The sequence below is a fragment of the Sciurus carolinensis genome, chromosome 2 (assembly GCF_902686445.1).
Source record: "Sciurus carolinensis chromosome 2, mSciCar1.2, whole genome shotgun sequence".
Taxonomy (NCBI): domain Eukaryota; kingdom Metazoa; phylum Chordata; class Mammalia; order Rodentia; family Sciuridae; genus Sciurus; species Sciurus carolinensis.
This window is the reverse complement of record NC_062214.1, coordinates 32925034-32951319: the sequence shown is the minus strand read 5'-3', so window position 1 is coordinate 32951319 and position 26286 is coordinate 32925034. Positions and strand designations below refer to the sequence as shown.

General features: G+C 37.1%; 1 protein-coding gene across 1 annotated transcript in view; it reads left to right on the top strand.

Moving 5' to 3' along the window:
- Positions 1 to 4084: 4084 nt before the first annotated feature.
- Positions 4085 to 26286, top strand: part of Hao1 (hydroxyacid oxidase 1) — a 54866-nt gene continuing 32664 nt past the window's right edge. Inside the window, exons 1-2 of the mRNA XM_047540691.1 lie at positions 4085 to 4254; positions 11553 to 11704. Coding sequence (XP_047396647.1) covers positions 4118 to 4254; positions 11553 to 11704 — 289 coding nt within the window. The 5' untranslated portion in view covers positions 4085 to 4117. The remainder of the gene's footprint in view (positions 4255 to 11552; positions 11705 to 26286) is intronic.

Below are 26286 nucleotides of genomic sequence, written 5' to 3'. Positions count from 1 at the left end.
CAAAACTAAAATACATTTATCAAACGTCCTAGATCACAAAAAATATCCATGAAAAATGACTGGTTTCAAAAATCCTAGATATGAGAAACAAAACACAGATATGAAAGTGTATAATTGTCTATGTACCATAAGGTCACAATTAAACAGAAAAAAAAATTGAAAAAATGGAAAAAATTCTTGATGAAAAGTTAAAAAATTCTTTCCACTGAAGTTTAAAATGTTCTCAGTTTCTCTTCTCAGCAGTTTCAGGTGGGGTTGACTGGAGGGTGATGCTCTACCCTCTGGACTACTGGAGTGAGAGAAGTCATCTCGTAGGCAGAATTCCTGGAGGCAGGGTTTAGGTTTAGGTGGGCTCCAGGCTCTTCGCTGAATGCCAGTTGGTCTGGAGTTTTTAAATCAGCACACCTCCAGTGCCAAGGACTTGCTGGTCCATGTTGGAATATTATACCCCCCGGGATCTCCACTGGGTTCCGCTTGTGCAGTCCCCTACATCATCTGGGGACCTGGTCTTGGTTTCATTCTCCAAACTCTCTCACCCCTACCCTTCCAAGTTCTCAACCAGATGCATCTTTCCCAACTGGTCCTGTAAGCAGTCTGATTGGAGGGAGATGTGTTGAGCCAGGTGGGTTTCTGCAACCAGTTGTCCCGTGTCTACCTCTCTCCACGTTTGATTTTCTCCTGGTCACTTAAGCATACTCTATGTCATGCAGTGTGTGTTTACTGGCCCTATATTTTGGGCCAAACTCAGGTTTGTCAGGATGGGCTCCCTCAGCAGGCGGACCCTGCACCAGGGCTGCAAAATGGTTCCTTCGTCCTCCGCATGCTATTTGGAGAGATAGCAGCTTCTTTTCCTGCAACGGATATTGGGCAGCATGTCATTCAGGTTTGTTGAGCAATGTCCTTGATCACAAAACACTCCTTATCCCGACATGCCTTGGGCGTCCCAAAAAATTTGGGTTCCTTTAATTCCTTATCCCTCTACTATACTCATGGGAGGGCTGCTCTTTCTGGTGTTTCTGGAATGACCAAGGCAGTGGCTATACCACTGGTAATTTTTTCCCTTGTTTTATTACACCCGGCCTCTGTGTTCTTTATCTGCTTTGGATGTCCAGTTTTAAATTCCAGTAAAGTCCTCCCACCTTTTTGTTCTTGTTCACCCACCTTGCAGAGAAGCATCCTGTCTGCCTTCTGGGTTGCATGCCATGGAACAACCAGAGGCAACTTCCTCTATTCTGTCTTCTTGGAAAAAGTAACAACTAATAACTTTTAATAAAGCTAAAATTAACTTTTAGTAATTGGCAGTGATGGAATAAAAGATAAATATAAGATCATGTTTAATTTTCAAATTTTGAATCCATATTCAACAGCAATTGAGATCCTTGGATCAACTTTCATGATGGTTTTATAAATTGTCAAATTGAGTTATTTAGAACTTGCTTATCAAATCCACAGATTGTCTTGCACCCTTACAGAAATTTTGTTTTTATTTTATATTATTATTATTATTATTATTGTTATTATCATTATCATTATCAGGTACCAGGAATTGAACCCAGGGGCACTTAACCACTGAGTCACCTCCCCAAATCTTTTTTCTAATTTTTTATTTTGAGACAGTGTCTCACTAAGTTGCTTAGGGTCTTGCTAAGTTTCTGAAGTTGACCTTGAATTTGTGATCCTCCTGTCTCAGCCTCCCGAGTTGCTGGAATTTCAGGTGTGTGCCACAGCACTCAGCCCCAATAGCAATTTTAAATCATATTTTTTTCTTTTATTTTCTGTTTTTTTTTTTTTTTTTTTTTTTTTTTTTTTTTTTGGTGCTGCAAATTGAGCCCTTTCATAGCAAACTTTGTATGCCATTTTATCTATCACTGAAGTGATGCAAGAAGTAAGCATTTGTGAACTTTAGAATCAACATGTATAATTAACATCAATCCTAATTAACTAAATAATCAATAATTCAAACAAAGCTTCTTTGATTAAATCAATACTCATTTCCTTTTTAAAATTATGTTTCTCCTGAAAGCTGGGAAAGGCCTAGATATGCTTATAGTTTTGGTGCTTATTTCATTCCCTGTTTGCCCAATGGATTGCTATGGAACCAGCATCTTTGGTTTCTAGTTGCTTTGTTAGTTGTACAACTGGATTTGATCCACATCTTACCCCTGATCCTTTTGGTAATGTACAGAGTAGGAATTTTACATGACAGTTGACTGGACTCTGTGTCTGCTCTGTGGCCAGGGGTTAAAAGTACTTCACAGATTATATACCAAACCATAGTAATTCTTTTCTCCTTGGATGCTTTTCCTTCGACAAAATAAACTTAGAAGACCCTTACTCAGTATAAGATACTATGATTGTATATCCTATTCTATTTACTCTATGGAGTTCTACAAAGTACAAGACAGGTGTCCAAAAGATCCAGATATAGAAATCCACATTACTGCAGGAAGGCATTTCTCTTGAGGGCCCAGAAAATAAATTGAAGTAATTGCAAATCTAACCAGGAAATACTCAGAAGGACCAACTTACTTGCAGAAAAGCAGTGGCATCATAAAAGCCCAAGAATCTCTTTGTCTATTTTCTTGCACGCTAAGGATTTGTGTTTACATAATTTGCATTAAAACTCTTTTAGGAAAAAAAAAAAAACTTAAGAACTATATTGAGAAGATAAGAGCAGAGGGTATTCATTATGTGTGTGCTAAATGTTTCATTAAGGATGGGTCCTTCACTCATCACCTCAACCCTCAAAGTAGGTGTTACTCTTTGTCCTTGTCTTGGTTTGGATTTCACTGAGAAAGAAGCCAGTGAGACAAGCATTTGAATATAAGGGTTTTGTGTGGGAGGTGGGAAGAGCATTGATGAGGTGTAGGGCAGTGAGACTGGAAGGAAAGCAGTCACTACAGCTGAGTTATCAAGCAACTCACTGTGGGCAACTGAAGCCTGTGTCACAGAGTCAGAGTGGAGGAGTGATCCCACCAGAGGAGTAGGGATTTGAGGTAATATGCACCATCTCCCTTAAGTTCACGGTTGAAGGCTGTTCCATGAGGCATTGATTTCATGACACTAAGCATGTCATGTGGATTGAAAAGCAGGTTCCAAATTTAGGAGAAAATTCTCATATAGCTGTAGACAGTTGGAATTCAGCCTTTGAAGAATTGGGTGCAGCTCAAAGTAGAGGCTCCTCGATTGAAACCCAGACCTGATGTTAAAGGCATTGTTTTCTTTTAACTTTTTTTTTTTTATTTTTAAAAATTTATTTGTTCTAATTTGTTGTCCCTGACAGCAGAATGCATTTACACATTTTGATAGATCATACGTAAATGGAGTATAATCTCTCAATTTTCTACATATTATAGGATCACCCTGGTCATGCAGTCATATATGTACATGAGGTAATAATGTCTGTTTCACTCTACTATCCTTCCCACCCCGCATACCACATGGTTTGCTAATCCAAACCTTCATTAGGTATTCTGTGATTGGGTGAAATTTTAGGTTGAGATCATACAGTTCTTTGGAATGGCACTTCCTTATATCCCCTCCAGAGATTCTTTAAGAATTAGCTGTAAATGTGGCCTTAATGTTCCGTGTTAAAGCAAAATGTTTATAATCAGCTGAATTTCATATTTGGTAAAAGTGGTGTATTTCATTTCATAAGCTCTTTTTCACATGATGTGTATGTAATCCAAATGTGGTAGGAAAAGGAATGGGCAGCCCATTCTGGGAACAAAGCAAGGACCAAAAATATGTAACATGAGGAAGAATCAACCTTTGGCACAACTAAACCAAGACGGCTTTCACATAAGTACTAAGTCCTTAATTTTTTATCCATTCCTCGTTTTTCAATATGATAGACACTTAATCACCTCCTTCTGCCTCCCCATCCTCAACTTCTTGTGGCTTAGGCATTCTTTGATGGATAACCTTGCAAATAAATTTCAAAGTCTAAGCATACAATGTTTGTTTACTTGATGTAAGCAACAGAGAACTACATTTGACCTTTGATAAAAACCTATTAATAATTGACAAATAACGGAATTGTCAGGGTGCAGAGGCAATACAAGAAAAATAAACAACAAAACACCAGAAATAGCCAAGGCAGCAACAAGCTAGGAAAATGTTCTCCCGACTGGTTTGTATCAATGATTATGAACAACATGCTAAATCAGTACTTCAAAAGTCTATATATGACTATTATAGATCGGGGGCAAATGATCAGGAGACCTTGGCTGATAATATTACAGCATTTTCCAGGTAAGCAAATTTGTTATTTAACATTTGCTTTAGTATTACACTAAGACATTGCATCGAAACGAGATTCAGTTTTGTACTGATGGTGTGAAATTATTCATCTAGATGTGTGTTTAAAAGAGAGGGAAACATTCCTGGGGGTGTGAGAAATCTTGGATTCTTGGATTGTTTGAAAATAATCCAAGGCTGAGAATCTTGAAGAGTTGACTGCAAAGGCTACCCCTGTGTCCTCACTTGGAAGTATTGATGGCAATTAATTTAAGTACGCATAACTTAGTAGTAAATTTTGATGCCTTGGGTTTTATTTTGTTGTTTGTTTTTTTCTGTAAGAGTGACAGTGAGTACTCATGTTCACGGGGTAGGAAACAGCATTAAATGCAAGATAGCCATCTTATCTGGTTGAACCAGATAGGATTATTGCCTCAGATGTTCCCATCCTACTGGCTTTTATGTTATCATTCATTTTGATTACCGTTGTCTAAACTTCCACTTTAGATTTCAATTTGTCTATGTAGCAATCATCTTTCAACTCTTGCTGTTTCATCTCTCCTGCGAAGAGCTTCATCTCTCTTCCCAAATTAGTTTTCCCTTGACTTTCATATTTCAAGATACAAGATGGTGGGTGTCATGGTTTATGTTTTCTGTTTGTAATAAAAACAAGCAACAAGATATTTTAAAGGAGTGATTTTTCTCTCAGTAAATACAAAAAATGGTTTGTTTGATGAAGGAGGGGAGGGGAGTCTTCAATACACCGCTCTTTCAGTCTCATCCACCCTCCATTGTGGTGCTTAGTGAAGGCAATGAATATTGTAGGTGCTCATTATGGTGATAAATTAAAGGAAAAAAAGACAGAAAATATCCAGGAAAGAGAGTCCGCTTCTTTTTGTGTTCTTGAATCTAGATTGAAATCACTCAAAATCATTTTGCTATATGTAAATTAGGAGAAATGAAATCATTCTAACCCAGGTGGTCTCCTGCAGGCAGTGCTGATTGACCCACAGGTCAGGGTGCCTAAGAATGACCATGGAGTGAAGGGTGGGACCTGTCCTAGTCCCTACAATCCCCAATTCAGGTTTTCCCCTAAACCTGTTTGAATTCAGCAAATACAGGGGAAGTCATGGAAGTGATCATTGTCTAAGAATGGAGGGGCTTGAAATTCTGCATACTCTGATCTTTTCCAATCATTGCTTACTATTTTGGATCCTATCAAAATTTCCTGCTCCTGGAAGATGCCCCTTCTTGGACACTCCCGTGTCAGTTCTGTTCAACAGGTAACATGGTTTATTTGTGAATCGTCTGAAAACAACACCTTAAACCAAATGGGTCATTGCAACCAAGGGAATTTCAGGCCCTTGACAGATGCATGGAGCTGGTGTCTCAGCATTGCTGCCAGTGATCACCCAGTCCATTCCTATACAGCCTTCCACACTCCTTGGCCCTTCCCCTGGTGCTTGCCAATGAGTTAACTTCTACTTATAGCAGTCTCTGTGGATTTTGAGTCTCTTCTCTCCTACAAGCTCAGGACACAGCAGTGAGCCAGAGCAACATCCATCCACAGGAACTTACATACCATGGATGCCTACTGACCTTGGGTTTCCATAATTCTGGAGGATTGAATTAATATAAAATGGATCCCAAACAGTTGGCTCAGAGAAGACTTCAGAGAAAAGAGCAAAGGTGTGCAGCAAAGCAGATGGATCACTTCTGCAACCCTTGAGAGTCAGGAATTTTGTGAGACGTAGAAGGCTTGGTGACTTCAAGTTGTGAACTGGAAAACCATCCTGTGGCTTATTCTGAATCATATGACACTCCAGAGATTATTACCATCCTATGTGTGTGCTGAGAAATTCAGGGATGAGATGCAGGTTATGGGAGTGAGTTTGCAATGCCATCTCTTCCATGAATCTTGATAATTCACTTTTGCTCATCCTTAAAGAACAAAAAAGCATTACCAACTTCAAATGCTTGAGTACTTGAGTTTGTATTGCAACATATTTTAGTGGCTACCTGTCTCGCATCTCAGTTCCTCTTTTGCTGTGTGACCTGCTGGGTGAGCCTTGATTCTTTGTCTTATGTCATCTAGCAGGTCACATGGAACTAATAGATTTTTTTGCCAGGGTTGTGGTGGCTTTGGGTTGATAGCTTGAAGGAAATCACCCTGAAAAATTTTTGACTCTGATTCAAATAAAGACTGCAAAACACCCAAGCCTCAGATAACCTGTTGTAACAGAAGGTCAGGGTATTTCAAAGACATTTGTGAAATCGTCTCCTCCTGCTACAACAGAGAATCATTTAAAGTGACAGTGTTTATCTCTCTCTACTCAGATCTGATAAACAGATTTTGGAGTTTGGGGGACTGGGGCCACTCATGTGATCCAGCTGTTGCTTGGAGACATTTCTGAGTAAGACTTGGGACTTTAGTATTATTGTAACCAAAAACCAAAAACCAAAAAAAAAAAAAAAAAAAAAAAAAAGACAAACAGAACACAATGAAGAATAAATGAAACCACCCAGAAGAATGAAATTTCCTATTGCAAATATAATAAATATGATAAGAACAGGGCAAATGTCGGCTTGCTGCATTGTGTGACCTAACCTGATTGGGGCTCATTTGTGAAAGAACAATATATTTTTTTGTTTTACACATGCTCTCAAGGTAGTCTCCTCAAGTATGATCTGCACATATTTTGTGTCTTTTTCTGAAATTATTATTGATAGAAAATCATTCTACAATTTGGGTACTTACAGGCCCTCTGTCTTCAGAAATGAAAGCTCCTCTCTCTCCCACTGAGTCACCTAATGACGCTGACAACTCTGTGCTTTTTTTCTGTTAATCCCTGACAAGTAAAAGTGATGTCGTTCTCATTTTAATATTCAAGAAGCCACATAAACTCACCAGTAGCATTTTTAGTGTTGGTCTCATAGTCTTAAGTGTCATAAAATCCATCAGCTAATATCCAGGAGAGGCGATTAAGGTACTTTTTGCATCCTGTTTCAAATGTTTAGAGTAAAATATTAAGGTGAGGAAATTGGAATGCCAGGTGACAGTGTTCCAAGGACTTAGGAAACAGTCATTCACTGTGTTCAGTGGGTATGATCAGTAAGCACAAGGCTTTAAAGACAAGTGATTCATAATGTCTTCCAAGAGCAGTCCCCTCTAGGGGAGTGTGTGCATCTCCTGATTTTTTGGATACGTTAAATTTGAGGGACTTGTTGGGACGAAAGTTCTGTTAAAGCCTACCATCTTTATCTGCTTCCTTTACTCAGGCATCTTATTTTCTAGCCTTTGAAAAAAGTCTTATTCTTCAGTCGGTTCAACTATTTGGTCCACTTTCAAGGCCTTTTCCAAAGCTGAGACCCCATTACAGCATAGTTTTTGTATGATTGTGGGACATTCGTTTTCACTCAGGTTGGGGTCTTGTGGGGTCTGGAAAGCTGTTGGAACCATCCTGCAAAGTTAGTGTCTTTGCTCTTCGGAAAATATCCAAATGTGGAAGATTCCTGAGAGGACACATTTTCTCGCTCCATTGACTCTATCTGATTTTGCCCACAATTGGATTTTGTTCATTGGTTGATGACTCGCTGTAACATCTTCAGAACAGAAAACAGCATTTGTGAGGAAGCAGCAACACTGTTATTAAGGTGATTGCGCCACCAGGTGGAGAAGTGTAAAGCTGCTGTCTGGAGAGAGTCTTGCTTTTCGAATGGGGACAAGACATTGAAAAAGGTCCCTTTTGCACGCCCCCCCCCCCAACCTTAGCACCCTGCAGCTTTGTGTGTCTGCTCCATAAATGCTTTCATTGTTCCTCCAGCCCTGAGTAAATATTAGGGCTTTCCTAGTCGCATGCCAATGGCTGCTATTAAAATCTTTTTCTCTCATTCTAAGAACACACATGATGGGTAATAAAAGCTCTCTTCAAGGCTTTTGCCTCCCCACTCCCTTCAAAACGGAGATCAAAGAATCATGCTGTGAAGGTCAGTGGAGAAGAAAAGACCTCCGGCAACAGAGCGTGCGGTGTGACATAAATAATGACAATTATGATGTTCAAAGGAATAGCATAGAAATCACACAGTGAGACGTCTTTATTGTGCTTTTCAAGGACTGGATGTTTTTACTTTATTATTATGGAGGGGTTAGATTACAGGCCCTTAGCTAGTCCACCAGAAATATTAAAGCAGAATTTCTTCTTCCAGTACAGGAAGTATGCTTCAATGAAGGACTTTTTTCTCAATTACTCCATTACTGCATCACACTTCACCATATTTACTAAAAAAACAAAAAAAAACAAAAAAAAACCAAAATCAATCTCTGAAAGTAGAGTTAAATCTAGGAAGTGAAGTGTGAACAGAGTGTGTTAGGTATGGATATGTGTTTGTACAAGCTATTCATTATACCAATACTCATTAATAATAAGACTGCATTTTCTTCAGCTTCAGTCAGTCACTAATGAGAAAAATAATGAATCCAAACAAGGTAGAGATGTATATTTTGCTTGGAGGAAAGAGAACTAATTCTTCTGTTAATTTTACTAGTGAATTTTTGGTTGTTGACTTTTGGGAAATGTTTATTCTGGAAGAATTGCAGAAACAAATCATATAAGATAATTTTCAGGAGTCAAAAACTCTTTAAGCCAAAAATTCTCATTTCAGTTAAGTAACATTTTCAAGGGAAATGTTCAACTCATCTCAAAAGGGTTATCTTTCCTCATTATCATACTTCAATGGATACAGCTCAGCTCAACCATGTTGAAGAAAGCAAACTACAATTTAAGAAGAAATTGAAGTATTATGCATTACAGAAAAAGAAGAGAAAGTGATGTAATATATATCCTTCAACTCTAATCTAATTTCTGGACCTTTGTTCATCTTCAAAATGACTTATTCAAAAACCTGTTGGTCGATGTTTATAGTGGCTTTATTTTTAATCACTCCAAACTTAAAACATTTCAAATGTTCCTTAGTTTGGGAATGGATAAACATACTGTGGTACCCCTGTATGGTAAAGTGCTAGTCATCAACCAAAAGGCACCAATTATTGATACATGCAATAAGAAGAACAGATTTCAAATGATTTATACTTAATGGAGAAAAAACTATCATAACAGACTCTATGATATTTTTGCAAAATAAAACTTTGAAAACAAAAAACAAAACCCAAAAACAAAAATCACATTCATGGTTGTCAGAGGATTGAGATGGGAAGAGTGTAAAAAGAAATGGGACTTTGTCTCTCTGCTTCCAGGCTGCCATGAACTGCGATGCTTTTCTCTGCTATGCACCATGATGTTCTGCCTCACTTCAGGCCCAGAGCATTTGAATCAACTGACCATGGACTGAACCTCTGAAACCATGAACCCCAAATAAATCTTTCTTCCTCTAATTTTTTCCCACAGGAGAAAATCAGAAGCAGAATGCAGCGGAGAATAATTTTTCAAAGTTTATAGTTTGGCCAGAAAATCACAAATAAAATTGGGGCCAAAGAAGATGTGGTTGTTGAAGAGATTACCACCTCTAAAGTGAAGTTAAGTACTTCTCACGGAAACTATAGGAAAGATGCTTTGAGAGCATCTCAGGAACCAGCAAGGTCACACTTACGGCAGTTCAAAGGTATAAAAATGAAAACGCCTTTGAGAAGAGACCTTGAGGGAACCCTTCTCACACAGAGGGAATCTAGGAATCTGTTTGCCTGGAGTTGATTCCACAGCACTCATCTGCTTAGTCATTCAGAGGCTACTGCAGCTCTGGTCCAAGGGTTCCCAGGTACTGCTAGAGCTGGCAGCAGATGTTGATATTTACATGGTGCTGGTTCTGCAGGAGTTCAGGATGCTGGAGTTGGGGGGTCATGGAAGATTCCACTTAGATTTCAAAGGCCTGGGAGACCTTTAGCACTGTTGGAATCTCCTGAGAAGACAATGCATGAAGTTGGCAGAATGAAGTCAAAGCTGCAAAAAAGACCCCTGGGATTAGGAGATGCCAGTAAAGTGGAATACCTGCCAAGGAAAGCTGTTGACTGCAGACAGTTAGCCTAAGAGAGAGGCCTGTTGGTTGGCAACCAACAAGGTCACAGGGATGGAATTACTCAAGTCTTTTTACTACTGTGAGTCTGTAAATGTGCAGAACTTGTTTGCCTGACTGGATTTTGATCTTATTTTGATCCCACACCTTCATTATATGCATCTATTCCTTCCTTTTGTAATGGGAATGTTTCTTCTGTGGCATTGTATATTGGATATATGTTACTTGCTTTTGCTTTTTACAGTGGCTCCTGCTTATAGTCAAGAGTTTGCCTCAAGTCTAAGTTGAGACTTTGTACTTGAACTTTTGGACAATACTGCAACTATTAAGATTATGGGAACTCTTGAAGATGAACTAAATGAATTTCACATTGTGAGATAAACTTGAACTTTAGGGGGGCCAGGAGCAGAATATTATGATTTTGGATATAAGATGTTCTCTGAAAAGCTCATGTTAGACTAATATTCTGTTAGTCAGAATTTTCAGAGGTAAAATGATTGGATTATGAGAACTGTGATAAAATAAATGGATTAGTCCATATTATAGATTAATAATTTGGATGGCTTACTGGGTGGTGATTGTAGGCAGGTGGGGTGGGGCCGAAGGAAGTAGTTCCTTAGGGGCCTGCCCTTGGGAATTATATTTTGTTCCTGGCTCTTCCTCTCTCTGTGCTTCCTGGAAGCCATGAGCTGAAGAGCTTTCCTCTGCTATGCCCTTCTGCCATGATGTTCTGCCTCACCAATGCAATGCATTCGGCTTACCATGGACAAAACCTCTGAAAGCAAGAGCCCCAAATAAAATTTTGTCCTCTGTAGAAAAAGGCAAGAGGTCAGGGAGGGGCATGGGGAAATTTAGGGAATAAACTCAACTATTCTGGATCTTGATTTTCTTAGCAATTATGCCACTGTGTATGTTTTTCACAATTCGCAAACATGAACACAAAAGTTGGTAAATTCTACTGTATGTTATTTGTACTTTAATTAAAAATTGCTTAGGAAACTCAATTTATTTTTATATTTTTGTATTTTAGCTGATACATACACAAAAATAAAAATTGTAATGCTATTGGGTGCCATGTAATGTTCAATACATGTACAAATTGCATAATATTTATTGTCATCTTATTATTAACTTTCTACCTTAACAAGCATTAAAATTTCTTCAGCTTTGTCCTGTCATTTGCTTGATAGAAGAAAAATTGAATTCTTTCTTTCTAATGAAAATGCCATGTCAAATTGTCATTTACATTTTGAAATTCTAAAACTATTTATCTTTTTTAATCGTAGATGGAAGCTATATCCAAGGATGCTCCAGAATGTTGCTGAAATTGATTTGTCAACTTCCATTTTAGGACAGAGGGTCAGCATGCCAATATGTGCTGGAGCTACTGCCATGCAGTGCATGGCTCATGTGGATGGAGAACTTGCCACTGTGAGAGGTAGGAAGAAGGTCCTTAGCACAGGGACAGAAGAGGAGAAATGATTAAAAACCTTCTTCTCTTTGTGCATCTGAATGTACTTCTCCACATTCAGAAAAATTAAGCTCATTGGTTGTATCATCAAAATACCTGCTCTTATACATCTTGCTCTTCTATTTTCTAGTTGTATGTCTTTGGGGAGGATACTTCTCTGTGCCTTGGGTTCCTCAGTTATGAAATGCGGATAAAATTCATACCTGCCTCCTTGGGTTACTGTAAATATTGTGTAAGTTCACACATATTAGCAGCTCAATAAGTGTTAGTTATGAGTATTAATATTGACAGCTCAGAAAATGAAGGTCTGAGAAATGACTCCTCCAAGGTCATAGCTATGGGCAGACTTAGGCTAATGGGGCTGGCATTTTTTTTTTTTATTGTTGTTGTTTTTAATCCTAGACCACATGCAGGTAAGTGGCCTTGGGGTTCCAGGCATTGATTTATGGGAATCCTGAAAATTAGGCAAGGAGAAGTAAAAACTGAGTACTAAATACTAAATGGGTATATATCTATTTGAAGTTGGAATACAACACCATAGGAAACAACCAGTTAAAAAAAGCAAACAAATGAACATAAAGAACTAAAACATCATTGCTCTAAAGAACTAAAAAATCATTGTATAAATTGAAAGAAAATGGCAAACTGAAAAAATTTGATAAAATATAAGACTGCAATGGGTTAGATATCCCATCAATGTAAAAAGCCCTTATATTTGAGAAAGAAAATAACATATCACCCAAAAGGTACAAAAAAGATGTCAGTAGAAACAAAGATATAAGTAGAAAGTTAGCAAATGGAGACATTAAAACCACCAATAAACAGATGGAAAATATTTGATTTCCATCTGGAATAGGATAGGCAAAGAAAAGTAAAACATATCAAATTATTATTTTCAGATTACACAGTATGCTGATGTTGGGGTACAATGTGCATTTTTAAAAACTGATGGAGAAGAGTGTATGATGGAATAATCTTTCTAAAAACGTTTCAGCATTAAAAATATTTTGGCATGTTAAAAACATTAAAAACATGAGTTTCATGTGATATTATGCATTATCTTCTAGGAATTCCAAGAAAGTATTATTTTGAGGAAAAACATGTCTGCAAGGACATTCATGTCTGTTATTTTTCTTATTTTTAATTTAACTTAATTTTTTTTGCAGTGCTGGGGCTCTAACCCAGGGCTTCACACACACTAGGCAAGGGTTATATCTCTAGCACATCTGTTATATTCAATAAGCAAAAAGTTGTAAGAATTTCCCATTATTGGAGATAGGTTGCAAATTGTAGGGTTCATCGAAAAAGGAATGAAAGTTTTAAAATGATATCGTAGAGTATAATAACATAGAAAGATGCAATCATGTAATATTTTAAAAAAATATAATCATTCCCAGAATATATTTAAAGATGAGAGTGACCACCAGAGTTGACAAAGTTTTATTTATGAGTGATGAGATTATTTCTGACTTTTGTTCCTCTGAAATTTGGTCTGTAGTTATCAACTACTCTTCGGATTATTTCATAAGAGGAAATCAATGATAGTTAGATGTAAAAGAGGGGAGAAAAAAGGAAAACCATAAACCATGAAGAGAATGACAATGAAGGGGATGAAGTAATTAATAACAGAGCTCTAGGTAAGCCACCCAGAGCTAAAATGTTGTTTTTACATATATTCCTTTACTTGATGTTTGACACCTGTCAGTGTCTCATTTTGTGGCCAAATGGCTAGAATTACAGAGAAAATAGGTTTCATAGTTAGTAGTCACTTTTTAATTTTTTGTTAATTTTTTTAAAATGATTTTTTTATTGTTACAGACTACATTTTGATTCATTGTCCACAAATGGGGTTCATCATTTCTTTTCTATGGTTGTGCACCATGTAGATTCATACATACCATTTGTGTAATCATACATGTACATAGGGTAATGGTGTCTGTCTCATTCCACCACTTTTCATAGTCTCTCCTTCTCATTTCCCTCTATGTAATCTGAAGTTCCTCCATTCTTCTCTCATCCCTCCACCGCCCCCACCCCCATTATATATCATCATCCACTTATCCGGAAAAACATTCGGTCTTTGGTTTTATTGGGATTAACTTATTTCACTAAGCATGATGTTCTCCGATTCTATCCATTTATCTGCAAATGCCATAATATTATTCTCTTTTCTCAGCAAAGGGTACAATCAATAATGTGAAAAGAGAGCCTACGGAGTGGGAGGAAATCTCCCCCCCCCCCTTCAGATAGAGCACTAATCTTCAAAATTTACAAAAAAACTTACAAAACTTTACACTAAAAATACAAAGAACCTAGTCAATAAATGGGCCAAGGAACTGGACAGACACTTTATAGAAGAGATATACAGGTGATTAATAAATATATGAAAAAGTGTTCAACATTTCTAGTAATTAGAGAAATGCAAATTCAAACTACTCTAAGATTTCATCTTACTCCAGAATGGCTATCATCAAGAACACAAAAAATAATAGATGTTGGCGTGGATGTGGGGAAAAAGGCACACTTTTACATTGCTGGTGGAGTTGCAAATTGGTGCAGCCACCCTGGAAAGCAGTGTGGAAAATCCTAAGAAAACTTGGAATGGACCCATCTTTTGACCCAGTTATCCCACTCCTTGGTTTATACCCAAAGGACTTGAAATTAGCATACTACATTAATGCAGCCACATCAATGTTCATAGCAGCTCAATTCACAATAGCTAGATTGTGGAACCAACCTAAATGTCCTTCAACAGATGAATGGGTAAAGAAACAGTGGTATATATACACAATGGAATATTATTCAGCTGTAAAGTCACTTTTAATGGTGCCAAAGTCAGTGTTCCTTGTTCTTGATGAAGATAGGGTGTATATATATATATATATACTGTTGATGGATATTAATTACTTAATTAATTTATATGTGGTGCTTAATACCAGGCACAATGCCTCACATAGGGTAGGCAAATGCTCTATTACTGAGCTACAATCCAAGACCCTAGGCAGGACTATTTTATCCAATATTATTTTTCCCAACACTAAACATGAGAGGATATTAAATGCTCATTAGAGTCTTACCCTTTAGATTTATTTAGCTGACACTTATAAAGTACCATGAAGTCCACTATAACTATTAAAGCATTGAAGTTTCAGAGCAGCCTGGATAATCAAGTCATTTTATTAAGTCCATTTTATGCATGAGAAACCAAGGCACACACCAGATGAGTAATTTGCTCTGGGTTACATGATTCAGAAGGGTTAGAGGTAAGATTGAGATTCAGTGAGTCTGCTCTATAATTGGAGCTCCTAACCACCTTGTGCTGTCTTGACTTTCCAGATAAATCTTCTGAAATGCCATGAGAAGAAATTCATTTACTTGCCAATCATAACCCTGCAGAAGTTATTAATTTATAACTTTAGATGCATGCAAAGTAGGTCTCCCAGGAGAACAAAATATACAATGGGCATTTGAATAAAGTGGAAAAGGCAGAATAAAGAGAATGTAGTGACATCAAGGTTAGAGAGGATTTGGAAATGTCAATGAACAGTAACACTACTCTCATGAGTAACCAGACTTATAAGATAAACCTCCCTCAAGACCTTCAGTATTTTTAAAACTTTCATCAATGGGGTATTGGTTTGATTAATATTCAGATTTACCTTGAAAACCAGTGGTTTTCAGCTTGTAATCAAAATGATTCCTTGGCCACAGTGTTTTGGTTGAGGAATAATGTGTTATTTGGAAGGAAGGGATGTGTCCCTGGAGTAGATTCTGTTGGTGTCCCAGGTATCTTTTTTTCCCATCTTGCAACTTTTTGCCTGACATTTTCTCTGGCAGCAGAAGCCCATGAATGGCTAAGTTGGGAGAGAATGAGTGGCTGTTCATGTACAGTAATTGGTGGAAAACATTTCTTCTCTCTTCGATCAGAGTAACTGAAACATTTGCCAATACTGTCACCCAGTGGAATTGAGCTTAGTTGCCCACCAAAGTTACCTGCCCATTAACACACTCTTCTCAGTTGGCTGCCTTCCCATCTGTCTCTCACTTCCTCCATCTTTCAGTGATCCCCTTAGGATCATCCCTAGCTAAAACAACTTGTACTCACATCATCCTGTGTTGACTTCCAGAGGAATAAAAACTAGGATGAGAGTTAACCGAAGGCTGTATGTAGCCATGGGAAAATTTTAAGTAAGAGTGAAAAGAACATTTATATTTTATAGAGATTCCTTTCTGAAACTCAGAAAATTATCATGGAATTAGGAAACTATTATTTGGTGTACTCCACCATTCCAAAATGAATATGGAAATCTTTTTCAGTAAACCCAATCCTTGGGAATATTGTGAAATCTATGGAAGTTATTATGAAGGGATTTTTCTGTCGCCCTCCTAGTTATCTGACTCCTAAATTTTCCAGATTGCAGGGATGTAGCCCCTAGCAAGGAAGAGAAATTGGTGCCAATTTCTGAGAACAGAGGTTATTAGCAATCTGTCTCTTGAGAAAGTGTCCCCATCACCATGGTCAGAGAGGGTGAAGGCCATTTGAATCTATAGGGAATGATCTGACCTGAGTAATTAGTATGTGCCTCCAGAAAGTACTGAATGTTGCCATGGCAATGTAGTCTTAAATTCCCAACGGGTTCTTTAAACGTTTTCACGGAGTCTAACTTTAAGGAATCGTTGGCCTTCTCACCTCCTAACCCCAGTAAAATTGGGCCCAGTGGCAGTATTCTGCTCTTTTATGCTTATTTTTTTCCCCCAAATGGCAATGAATATGAAGTTACCAGATAAAATACAGAGAACAAATTACATGCAAATTTTAGATAAACAACAAATCACTTACTAATATTTGCTAAATGTGACAAACCTATAAAACTAAGAACTTTCAGGGATTCTTATGAGGATTCTTCAGATAAGTGCTAGAAAAGCTTACAGAAATGGGGCACACTTTTTATTTGTCCTTCTGAATCCAAAGTCCCCCAAATATCTCTTTCATGTGTAAAAACTCACTTCCAGAAAGCCCACTCCATTTTATACCTTGCTGGGAATTAAAAACTACTTTTTCTTAGTTAAAAATATTTGTGTCTTAAGCTTTATAAAATGGCCTCAACAAATGCTTATAAAGTTCAAGCTTGTAATGTTAATGTCTGAAGAGGGAAGGAATTAAGAAAATAACCGCACAAGTGGTGGAGAAAGTAGTAAACCTGAGATCGCATATTCCATCCAATCCTTGCTGAGATTGCATTTGTGTCCCCAAGAGGGTGGCCACATCTTGGAGCTCGCTGACTCTTCCCCCCAGGGGGTGGAGATGCGGGGAGGCCAAATCTTCAAATATTTTAAGAGAAGCCAGAAATCTCGATTTTTTTATGTACAATCTCCTGGTTTTTATATGTTGGCAAATAAATCAAAATGATCTAAAACACTCTTTAGGGCAACAGTATATGGGCCAAAGAAAATATTCCTGTGGGCCACAACTGTCCCCTGGGCTACTCAGCTGGGACATCTGATTTATGTGGAAATTTGCCACTAACTGGTTTTTCTTCTTGTGACAGGTCATTTTCACTCTGCAGGATTAGGTTTCCTCACTGATAAAGTGAAGGGCCTAAGCAAAGTCAGTGGTTTGCATATCACATCCCAAGGGTGCGAGGGTGGTTCCCAGGATCCTAGAGACCTTAGCTGTGTCACCAAACATACAATACTTGTGTTTCACATTGGAACTTAGAAGAAAATTTATTTTTAAATTGAAAAAAAAAAAAAAAACCAAGGCAACAAAACAAAAAAGAAAACTCTTCAATGAGAAAACTCCAAAAATAAAACCTGAAAATTTCCAATAGAAATGGGTGATATTTACATTTTTTTTAGTACGTAAATAAATGGTTCTATCCCCATTTAAAAGTTCACTGAATACACTATACAATTCAAAGCACAGTGCTGCCCTTCCTTATTTTTCTGAAATCCTATCTCTTTCTATTGCATTTTATGCCAAACCTGGAGAGTTTAAATGGGAATATTTGTGTGTGCTTCATTTCTTTCTCATACTGTATACCTGGTATAGAGTAGAAGAAGAGGATACCATTTATCTTTGCATCTTGCTGAAAACACAAATGCACATTTAATAAATATTGCAAATTCTGAAAGCAATACTTCAGAATCTTAGGAAAAATTATCAAAGTCAACATTTGTTGAACAATTAAGTGTACCTGGCAATTTAAGTTTATAATCTCGTTTGTTTCTTACCACCATCTTAAAACTATGTGAATCCAAAGCTGTAAGATCATTTTTTAAAAAAAATTGTTTTTATTAGTGCATTATAGTTATACATAACATTAGGGTCCATTTTGACATAATCTTACAAGCATGGAGTACAATTTGATCCACTTTAGTCCCTAGTGCTTCTTTCTCTCCCCTCCTCCCTCTCCCAGTTCATCCTTTGTGCTACTGTTTATTTATAAATTTTTCTATTTATTTTATATATCTATTTATTTCTAATTTTTAAAATTGTCACTTTATAGATATAAATCAAGGCAAAGTTCATTCTAGTATATTCATATATGTACACAGCAAAATTCATTCAATTTCATTCCTCAGTTTCTCCCTTTTATTCCCTCCTTCTTCCCCCTCTATCTTCTCCATTTACTCTGTTGATGTCCCATCTATTTTCATGGGATTCTTCCCTTTATTTTCCTCATTTTCTCTATTTTCCTAAGAGCCTTTCATTGATTATTCTTCAAACTTCAACCCCTCTGGATGTGGAAACTGAGACTTGGGGCGGTTAATTTCCTCTCTTGGGGTTAGTATTCTCTTAGGAGATGCTGTCTACAGTATCCTGGTCAGTTACTGATATTTCCAGTGTCATGAATTGTAGCAAGAACCCTAAGGCAAATCCTATGCTGTAATCTTGGAATAGTAATTGAAAACATATTAGGTTTTTATGGTTTTATCCTTTGACTTTGAGAAGATGGAATAAGCCATAGAAAATGAAACTCATCAGAAAATATAAACTTTCTGCAAAATTTGGGAGCACATGTAAAGGTCTTGAATTATCAATAAATAAATATCAAAATTCCTGAAACCCTTTTGAAGAAAGAAAATAACTAGAAAACATTGACTGGAATTTCTTGTGCATTGTGCTATGAATGAAAGAGATGTTGCTGCAGATTATTTAGTCAGCATTTTAATAATTGTCCATTATTCTAATATTCTAATATTATAATGAATCACATAAATACCTCTATCAATAATGGCACATCCATTTGAGATTCTAGTAGATTATTTTTTAGTTTTTGATTTTAAAGTTTTTTCCTCTATATTCTTTAGGTTAGGGCACAGAATCAGTTCTACAAGTATTTAAGATATTTAAGAAAATACCAATATTAAACATAAGTGCTAGCAGTAGGTGGTATCATTAGGCTAAATTTCAGTCTGGCAAGATCAGTAGAGTATCTCTGATTTCTCAGAGAACCAATTAATACAATGCTTACTCTGTCACTTGATGCTTTATGAACATTTCTATGGGAATCATCTGGGTTTGTGAACAATGGTTGTAAGAAAATTTTACTTCACCTTCCATGGAGTTACATAAGCTCTTCCCTCCCCCAACTTTTAAACATGGGTAATGAAAAAGAAATTTTAAAAAGATTAAATATTCATTCATCCTTGGGCTTCTGACTTGTTATATAGACAAATGCCACATGAGGGAGCACTGGTTCCTCATATAGAGGAAAATTAAAATCCACCTAATGCGTTCCAGGAATGCTCAGCATATTAGCACATTCGTATTAAACTGTCAAAAAAAAAAAAAAGTTTAAAGAGAAATTCCTGCCCCTGAATATAATTAGAGGCTACGACACAGGATTTGATGGGCCATAAAACCATTAAATCTAAACACTTTCTTTTTGAGCCCAAAAGGCCAGAATATTCCAAAGTGAAGTTTGAGGCCTCAGCTATGTGCTGACCACCTATAAGGTACAGGTGGAAAAGATTGCAGTGTAACACAAAGAGCCACACAGACCCCAGAGAACTGAGTTAGCTGAGAGCTTTAGCTGTTGAATTTTTGGATTTTCCGAGATTAAGTGATCAAACTTAACATTGAGTGAAAGAACATTCTACAGGAAAAATTGTCATTTCCTTTGCTCCAAACTCAGACCAGTTATATTTGAAAGTTTTTTTGATTTATATGTTTCTGTGTTGTACTAGGTGACCGAGTAGATATACATTTCAGCATTCCTACTAGGAAAATATCCCCATTATACTCAATTTTACTTAATCCAGGCAAAACACTCGACTTGCTTTAAAGGAAACTTTAAAGTCTTTCTGAAGTAAAGTGGCTTTTATGCACCCAGTGTCATTTTTTTACATCCCTGTCATTTCCCCTCACAACAGACCTGTAAGGACATTGTCAGTAGGCCTTTGACAGCAGAGGGAAGGAAACCCTGGAGTAGGAACCAGAACCATTCAGTGGTGGAGAGGGGACCTGAACCCAGTCCTGTTTCACTCTCTAAAGTCTGAACTCAGTGTTCATCTTTGTCCAAGATTTTGTGCATTTTTTACTAAGAAGAAACAAAACTAGGGAGGAACAAAAGGGATTTTCCTAAAATTTTGTCCAAATTATATTAGCTCAACATTTGGAAGGAAATATCTCCTCGGGTCATTGTAGTAAAAACGAACAAGTGACAATATTAGTTCATGCCTCTTTTTACCCTTATTTCAATCAGTTTTAGCTCAATTTCATGTTTTTGACCTGCTTTTCCAACAATGGAAAGTCGTGCATAGGATACACAGTTATGCACTCACACATGAAGTACACAACACACGCATGTGTATGTACATGCATCTTAAAAGATTATTGGCCTCCTTTGTATATGTGCATGCTTATGATACTATATTATACATAGATGGCCCTGACTAAAAAATGGGTTTACATGTTGATAAACACATCATAAGTTGGAAATATCATGAGGTTGAAAGTGCATTTAATATACCTGACCTATTGACTGCCATGGCTTAGCCCTGAAGCACACTGCAGAGCATTTGTCATTTGCCCATGTGTTACCTTGGTTGACTGGGAGCTGTAACTGAGCACTGCAAGAGAAATATGAAACATGAGGTAGTGGCTATTCCAGGAAAAGATCAAAATTCAAACTTTGAAGTATGTTTCCACTGAATACATGTTACTTTTGTACTATCATAGAGTTGAAAACCAGGAATTGCACTATGGTAAGTTGAGGAAGGTCCGTGACTACACAGTGGGTAATTCATTGCTAAAAATTTTGATAAAAAGTGCCTTCAGCTCACTTTGCAATCAGACAAAATTTGTCAACCCAAAATGTCTGTAACACATTAAAACCTACCAGTATTAAAGTCTAATATCAAATGACATACTATCAAGAACTTTTCACCAACATTTAACCTCTAGAGCATCTTTCTTGAGAGCATGGAATTGCTTCTTCTCTAAAGTAGTGTGCCTAGGTACATTAAAATGAGACAGTAAGAAGTCAGAGGCTCACATGTGAGTCCCAACACTGAGAATGTTAAACTGTGAGACGTTGATTGAAGTTGTCAGGTGCAAACTTGATACTGTTCAAAATCATTGTGAAAAGGCATCTCACTGTGGTGTGGTCTCTGTGTGATCTGCCAGTTATGCCAGGACCTGACAGTTCGATCAGATGACAGAATAATAACCTGAGAGTATTGTAGTAGAGCTAATGTTTTAATCTATTGCCGAATTCAACCCCAGATATAAAGTGAAAGCAAGGCAGGGAGGTCTAAGATGTGACTGGGACTATTTGTTCCTTGCAAATATTTCCACATAGAAAAAAAGAAGTCTAGACATAGAGTGGCAATGTGATCACTCAGGAATTATTCTGCTCCTGATTCAAACGATGAAACCTCATGGAAGCACTGGAACAATTAAGTCTAGCTGCCTGGCCTTTCTTGAAAGTGTTTAAATGGGTTAAGTTCCCTAAGTAGGTAAATTAAGATTTGTTTGACTGCTTCTAAGAATTTCAATTATAATTGTAGTGGAAGTTTTGTTCTTCCTGTAGATCATTGACTCAGAACTTTATCTTCTGGGTAATATCAATCGTAATTTTTGATATTTATGCACCAATGTTAATTGTGTCTTCAGCAAAACTGTGTAACGTAAGTGCCCGTAGGATGAAAGGCGGTCACACGCAGTGGACATTGTGGCGCACACTTAAGCAAACACTTCAATATGTCAGACCTTGAGTTTAGAACCACACAACTGCTTGATACTTTGTCATAGCATATTTTCCCCATTACACAATGACTTCCTGTGCAGATGACAAAATTCGTTTTCTCAACAAAATTATTTTCAGTGCAGCTGTTTTGGTGACTAAGTTTTGCAGAAGCTTTATAATCAAATGCACCTTAACAAAATCTTAGGCCCTTTGAACAAATTACCCTTTCTCCCCCCGAACCCCCACTTCTTCCTTTTCCTTTAAAAACATAATTCTGGAAAATCAATTCTCCTTTCTCATAAAAGGGAGTTCTTTTCAAAGAAATCATTCGTACCCAAAGCAGCACATTATTTAATTGTTCTGCTCCAGTCTGGGTACATGATTTATTCCACATGAATTAGCGTTCCAAATAATAGACCTTTACTCCCCTTGATAAATAATGTTTTCTCTGATGTCATGAGGGTGATGGTGACTGTGGATTGGCATCATTCTCAGATACACTATAGTTTCCTTTGGTGTCCAGCCTTTGTGATGTGCTTTAGTTTTAATTGATGACTGAGCATCCTGTTGGTAAGATTGTTGGACCTGATATTAAACATTTGGAAGCTATTTTATAATTGGTAAATTGTGTCTTCTTAGCTTTGAGTAACTTATTTCTTTTCTTTCTCATCTTTTGCCATTTCATTTTTTATTTGGTTATTTATTTTCCCTTCTAATCTGAAATCTAGGAAGCTGGCCAAAGCACGTATAAGTTGGCTTATATAATCAGAAAAATGAGAGATGGCACTCCATTTATGTATGATCTATCAAAATGTATAAATGCATTCCACTGTCATGTACAACTAATTAGAATAAATAAAATTCTAAAAAAATTTTAAAAAGAAAAAAAAATACAACTGATGATGGTTAAGTGTGCTGAGGAGTTGTCACTCTAATGCCATTTAATTCCTTGACATTAAAATGAGAAAACATGGTGAGAGAAACTGTGTCCCTCTCTGGAGGATTACTAACAGGGAATGACGAAGTCATCAGCCGGGCATGACTGGAAGTTGGCATGCTAAGTCATTGCCTACCTGACCACCATTGGTCAGTTTCTTTCTCCCATTTTCCATAAGGAAAATCTTGGGTGTCCCTTCAAAGATTGGAGGACCACCACACATATCCCAAGAACTTAGATGGGTACTTGAGAAAGAAAATACCTACCTCATTGTTTTCAGATTATGGTCTATGAGTCAATAGCATTAACGTCACTTAGGAGCTATTAGGAAATGCACAATCTCAGGTCCCACTACAGAACAAATGGGTCAGAATCTGATTTTTGTCAACATTTCCATGGGATTGCTATGCACATCAAAGCTGGAGAAGAACTGAATGAGCCTGGTATGAAAGTTCCTGGTGGTTCCCAGTCAAAAGCATTGTTTAAATTCTCAAACATAACAATATTAGATGGAGTACACATATTATTCCCTTCTGAAGACCATCTAAGGTCTGTCTGGAAGACTGTCTGATGTGAGTGGGAGGTAAGAAACAAACTAGATAGATAAGGGACACTCTCAGAGTAAATTTTCCATTAAAGACCTGGCATGGGCAGACTGAGAATCCAGGTCGCCCAAATTGAAGTACACAACATGTTTCCCATTTTCACTTCTCCACCTCCAGATTACCTTGATCAGAAATAAAAGTTTTCATTAAGGTTTGATATTTAAAGGAAACTTCCAGTCATTAGAAGCATAACTATGACCCTCGGCTTTAAGGAGGATGCTGCCAGTACAGACTGTTTTGGAAAGCGTTTGACCTTTTCTAGCTCATGACATCACTATCCCTTGGCATTCAGAATTTGTGTCAACCCTAGAGGTGACACAGCATTCATATCTGGTAGATGTCAACCTCAGTAGTCCATTATGGTTTCCATGGTGTAGGGAATTCAGCTAACCCTCATAGCATGGCGGTCTAGAGGCATGAATCACACTTACTTTATAGCAGGCTACTGCAGATCCTTATAGCATTTCATCCTTCTAGTGCATGGGACTTAATATTAATCAGAACCTGTATTGTTTCAGGGTCTTTCATCCTATAAAACTGGAAACGTTAATGCTTTCCATCAACTTAGAGCCATTTTTTGGTGGGGGCAGAGATAGGGGTAATCGTAAGCAGTGCTATTTTTAAAATTAAAAAAATTATTGGTAAGGTATAATTATACATAGTAGGGTGGTTCATTATGCTATTTTTCATATGTGCATGCAATATAATTTGATCAATCTCACTTCCCAGTACCTTCCGTTTTCTTTTCCACCTCCCTTCCCCTGATTCCCTTGTTCTACTCTACAGTTCTCCCTTTCTCCCTTCTATTATTAGTATTATTTTAATTGCTATGTTTTCATTACATAAAATGGGATTCATTTTTTTTTTTTTTTGGTGCATGGACATAACACAATTTGGTAGATTTCATTCACCATTACTTCCCCATGGCTTCTCCGCCTCCCTCCCTCTTGATCCCATTCCTCTATTTATTTATTTATTTATTATTTATTATTTATTTATTATTATTTATTTATTTATTTAATTATTTATTATTTTTAAATTTATTATTTATTTATTTATTTTACTTGGGATTGAATCCAGGGGCACTCTACCACACCCACAGCCCTTTTTTTTTTTTTTTTATTTTGAGAAAGGATCTCCCTAGTTGTTCAGACTGATCTTGAACTTGCAAATCCTCCATCCTCAGCTTCCTGAGCAGGTAGGATTACAGGTATGGACCACTGAATCCTGTTCTCCCTTCTATTTTCATTGAATAACTTTTCTTTTTGTCCTTTTTTTCTCTCTAGATCTCACATATGAGAGGAAACATTTGACCATTGGCTTTCTGATTCTGACTTATTTCACTTAGTATGATGTTCTCCAGTTCCATCCATTGACCAGCGAATGATATAAATTTATTCATTTTTATGACTAAAACTCCATTGTGATTATATACATTTTCTATATTTGTTCATCTGTAGATAGCTAACTAGGTTGATTCCATAACTTGGCTATTGTGAATGGGGCTACTATAAACATTGGTTTACCTTTGCAGTTAAATCACAAGTGGAGTGGAGACAAAATAAATACTAAGGACTTCTTAATTCTTCCAGGTATTATTATTAGTGATTGGACTATGTAAATACTGACATTCCTGTAGACTTATTCTACAGTTCTCTTCATGAAAATCTATAAATAGTTGTGGATGGAGGTGGGGAGAGACCGGATTTGCTGCAATTTCCGAATTATTTGATTTTATCTTGTTGCTGACCCTCCAGAAATATATGTCCTAGGAACTCAGAAATTATTTTAGATATTGCTTCCTATAAAAGGTCTTTTTTTTTATTGTAAACAAATGGGATACATTTTGATTCTCTGTACATGGAGTCAAGGCATACCATTCGTGTAATCATAAATTTACACAGGGTAATGTTGTTTGATTCATTCTGCCATTTTTCTCCCTTCCCCCCCTCCCTACCCACCCCTCTTTTCCCTCTATACAGTCCTCCCTTCCTCCATTCTTGCCCCCCTCCCTAACCCTATCCTTAAACCTAACCCTAACCCTAACGCTAACCCTTCCCACCCCCATTATATGTCATCATCCACTTATCAGCGATATCATTCGTCCTTTGGTTTTTTGAGATTGGCTTATCTCACTTAGCATGATATTCTCCAATTTCATCCATTTGCCTGCAAATGCCATAATTTTATCATTCTTTATGGCAGAATAATATTCCATTGTATATATATGTCACAGTTTCTTTATCCATTCATCAATTGAAGGATATCTAGGTTGGTTCCACAATCTGGCTATGGTGAATTGAGCAGCAATGAACATTGATGTGGCTGTATCTCTGTAGTATGCTGATTTTAAGTCCTCTGGGTATAGGCCAAGGAGGGATAGCTGGGTCAAAAGGTGGTTCCATTCCAAGCTTTCTGAGGAATCTCCATACTGCTTTCCAGAGTGATTGCACTAATTTGCAACCCCACCAGCAATGTATGAGTGTACCTTTTTCCCCACATCCTCGCCAACACCTATTGTTGTTTGTGTTCTTGATAATCGCCATTCTAATTGGGGTGAGATGGAATCTTAGGGTAGTTTTGATTTGCATTTCTCTTATTACTAGAGATGTTGAACATTTTTTCATATATCTGTTGATTGCTTGTAGATCTTCTTCTGTGAAGTGTCTGTTAATTTCCTTAGCCCATTTGTTGATTGGGTTATTTGTATTCTTGGTGTAGAGTTTTTTGAGTTCTTTATAGATTCTGGAAATTAGCACTCTATCTGTAGTATGAGTGGCAAAGATTTTCTCCCACTCTGTAGATTCTCTC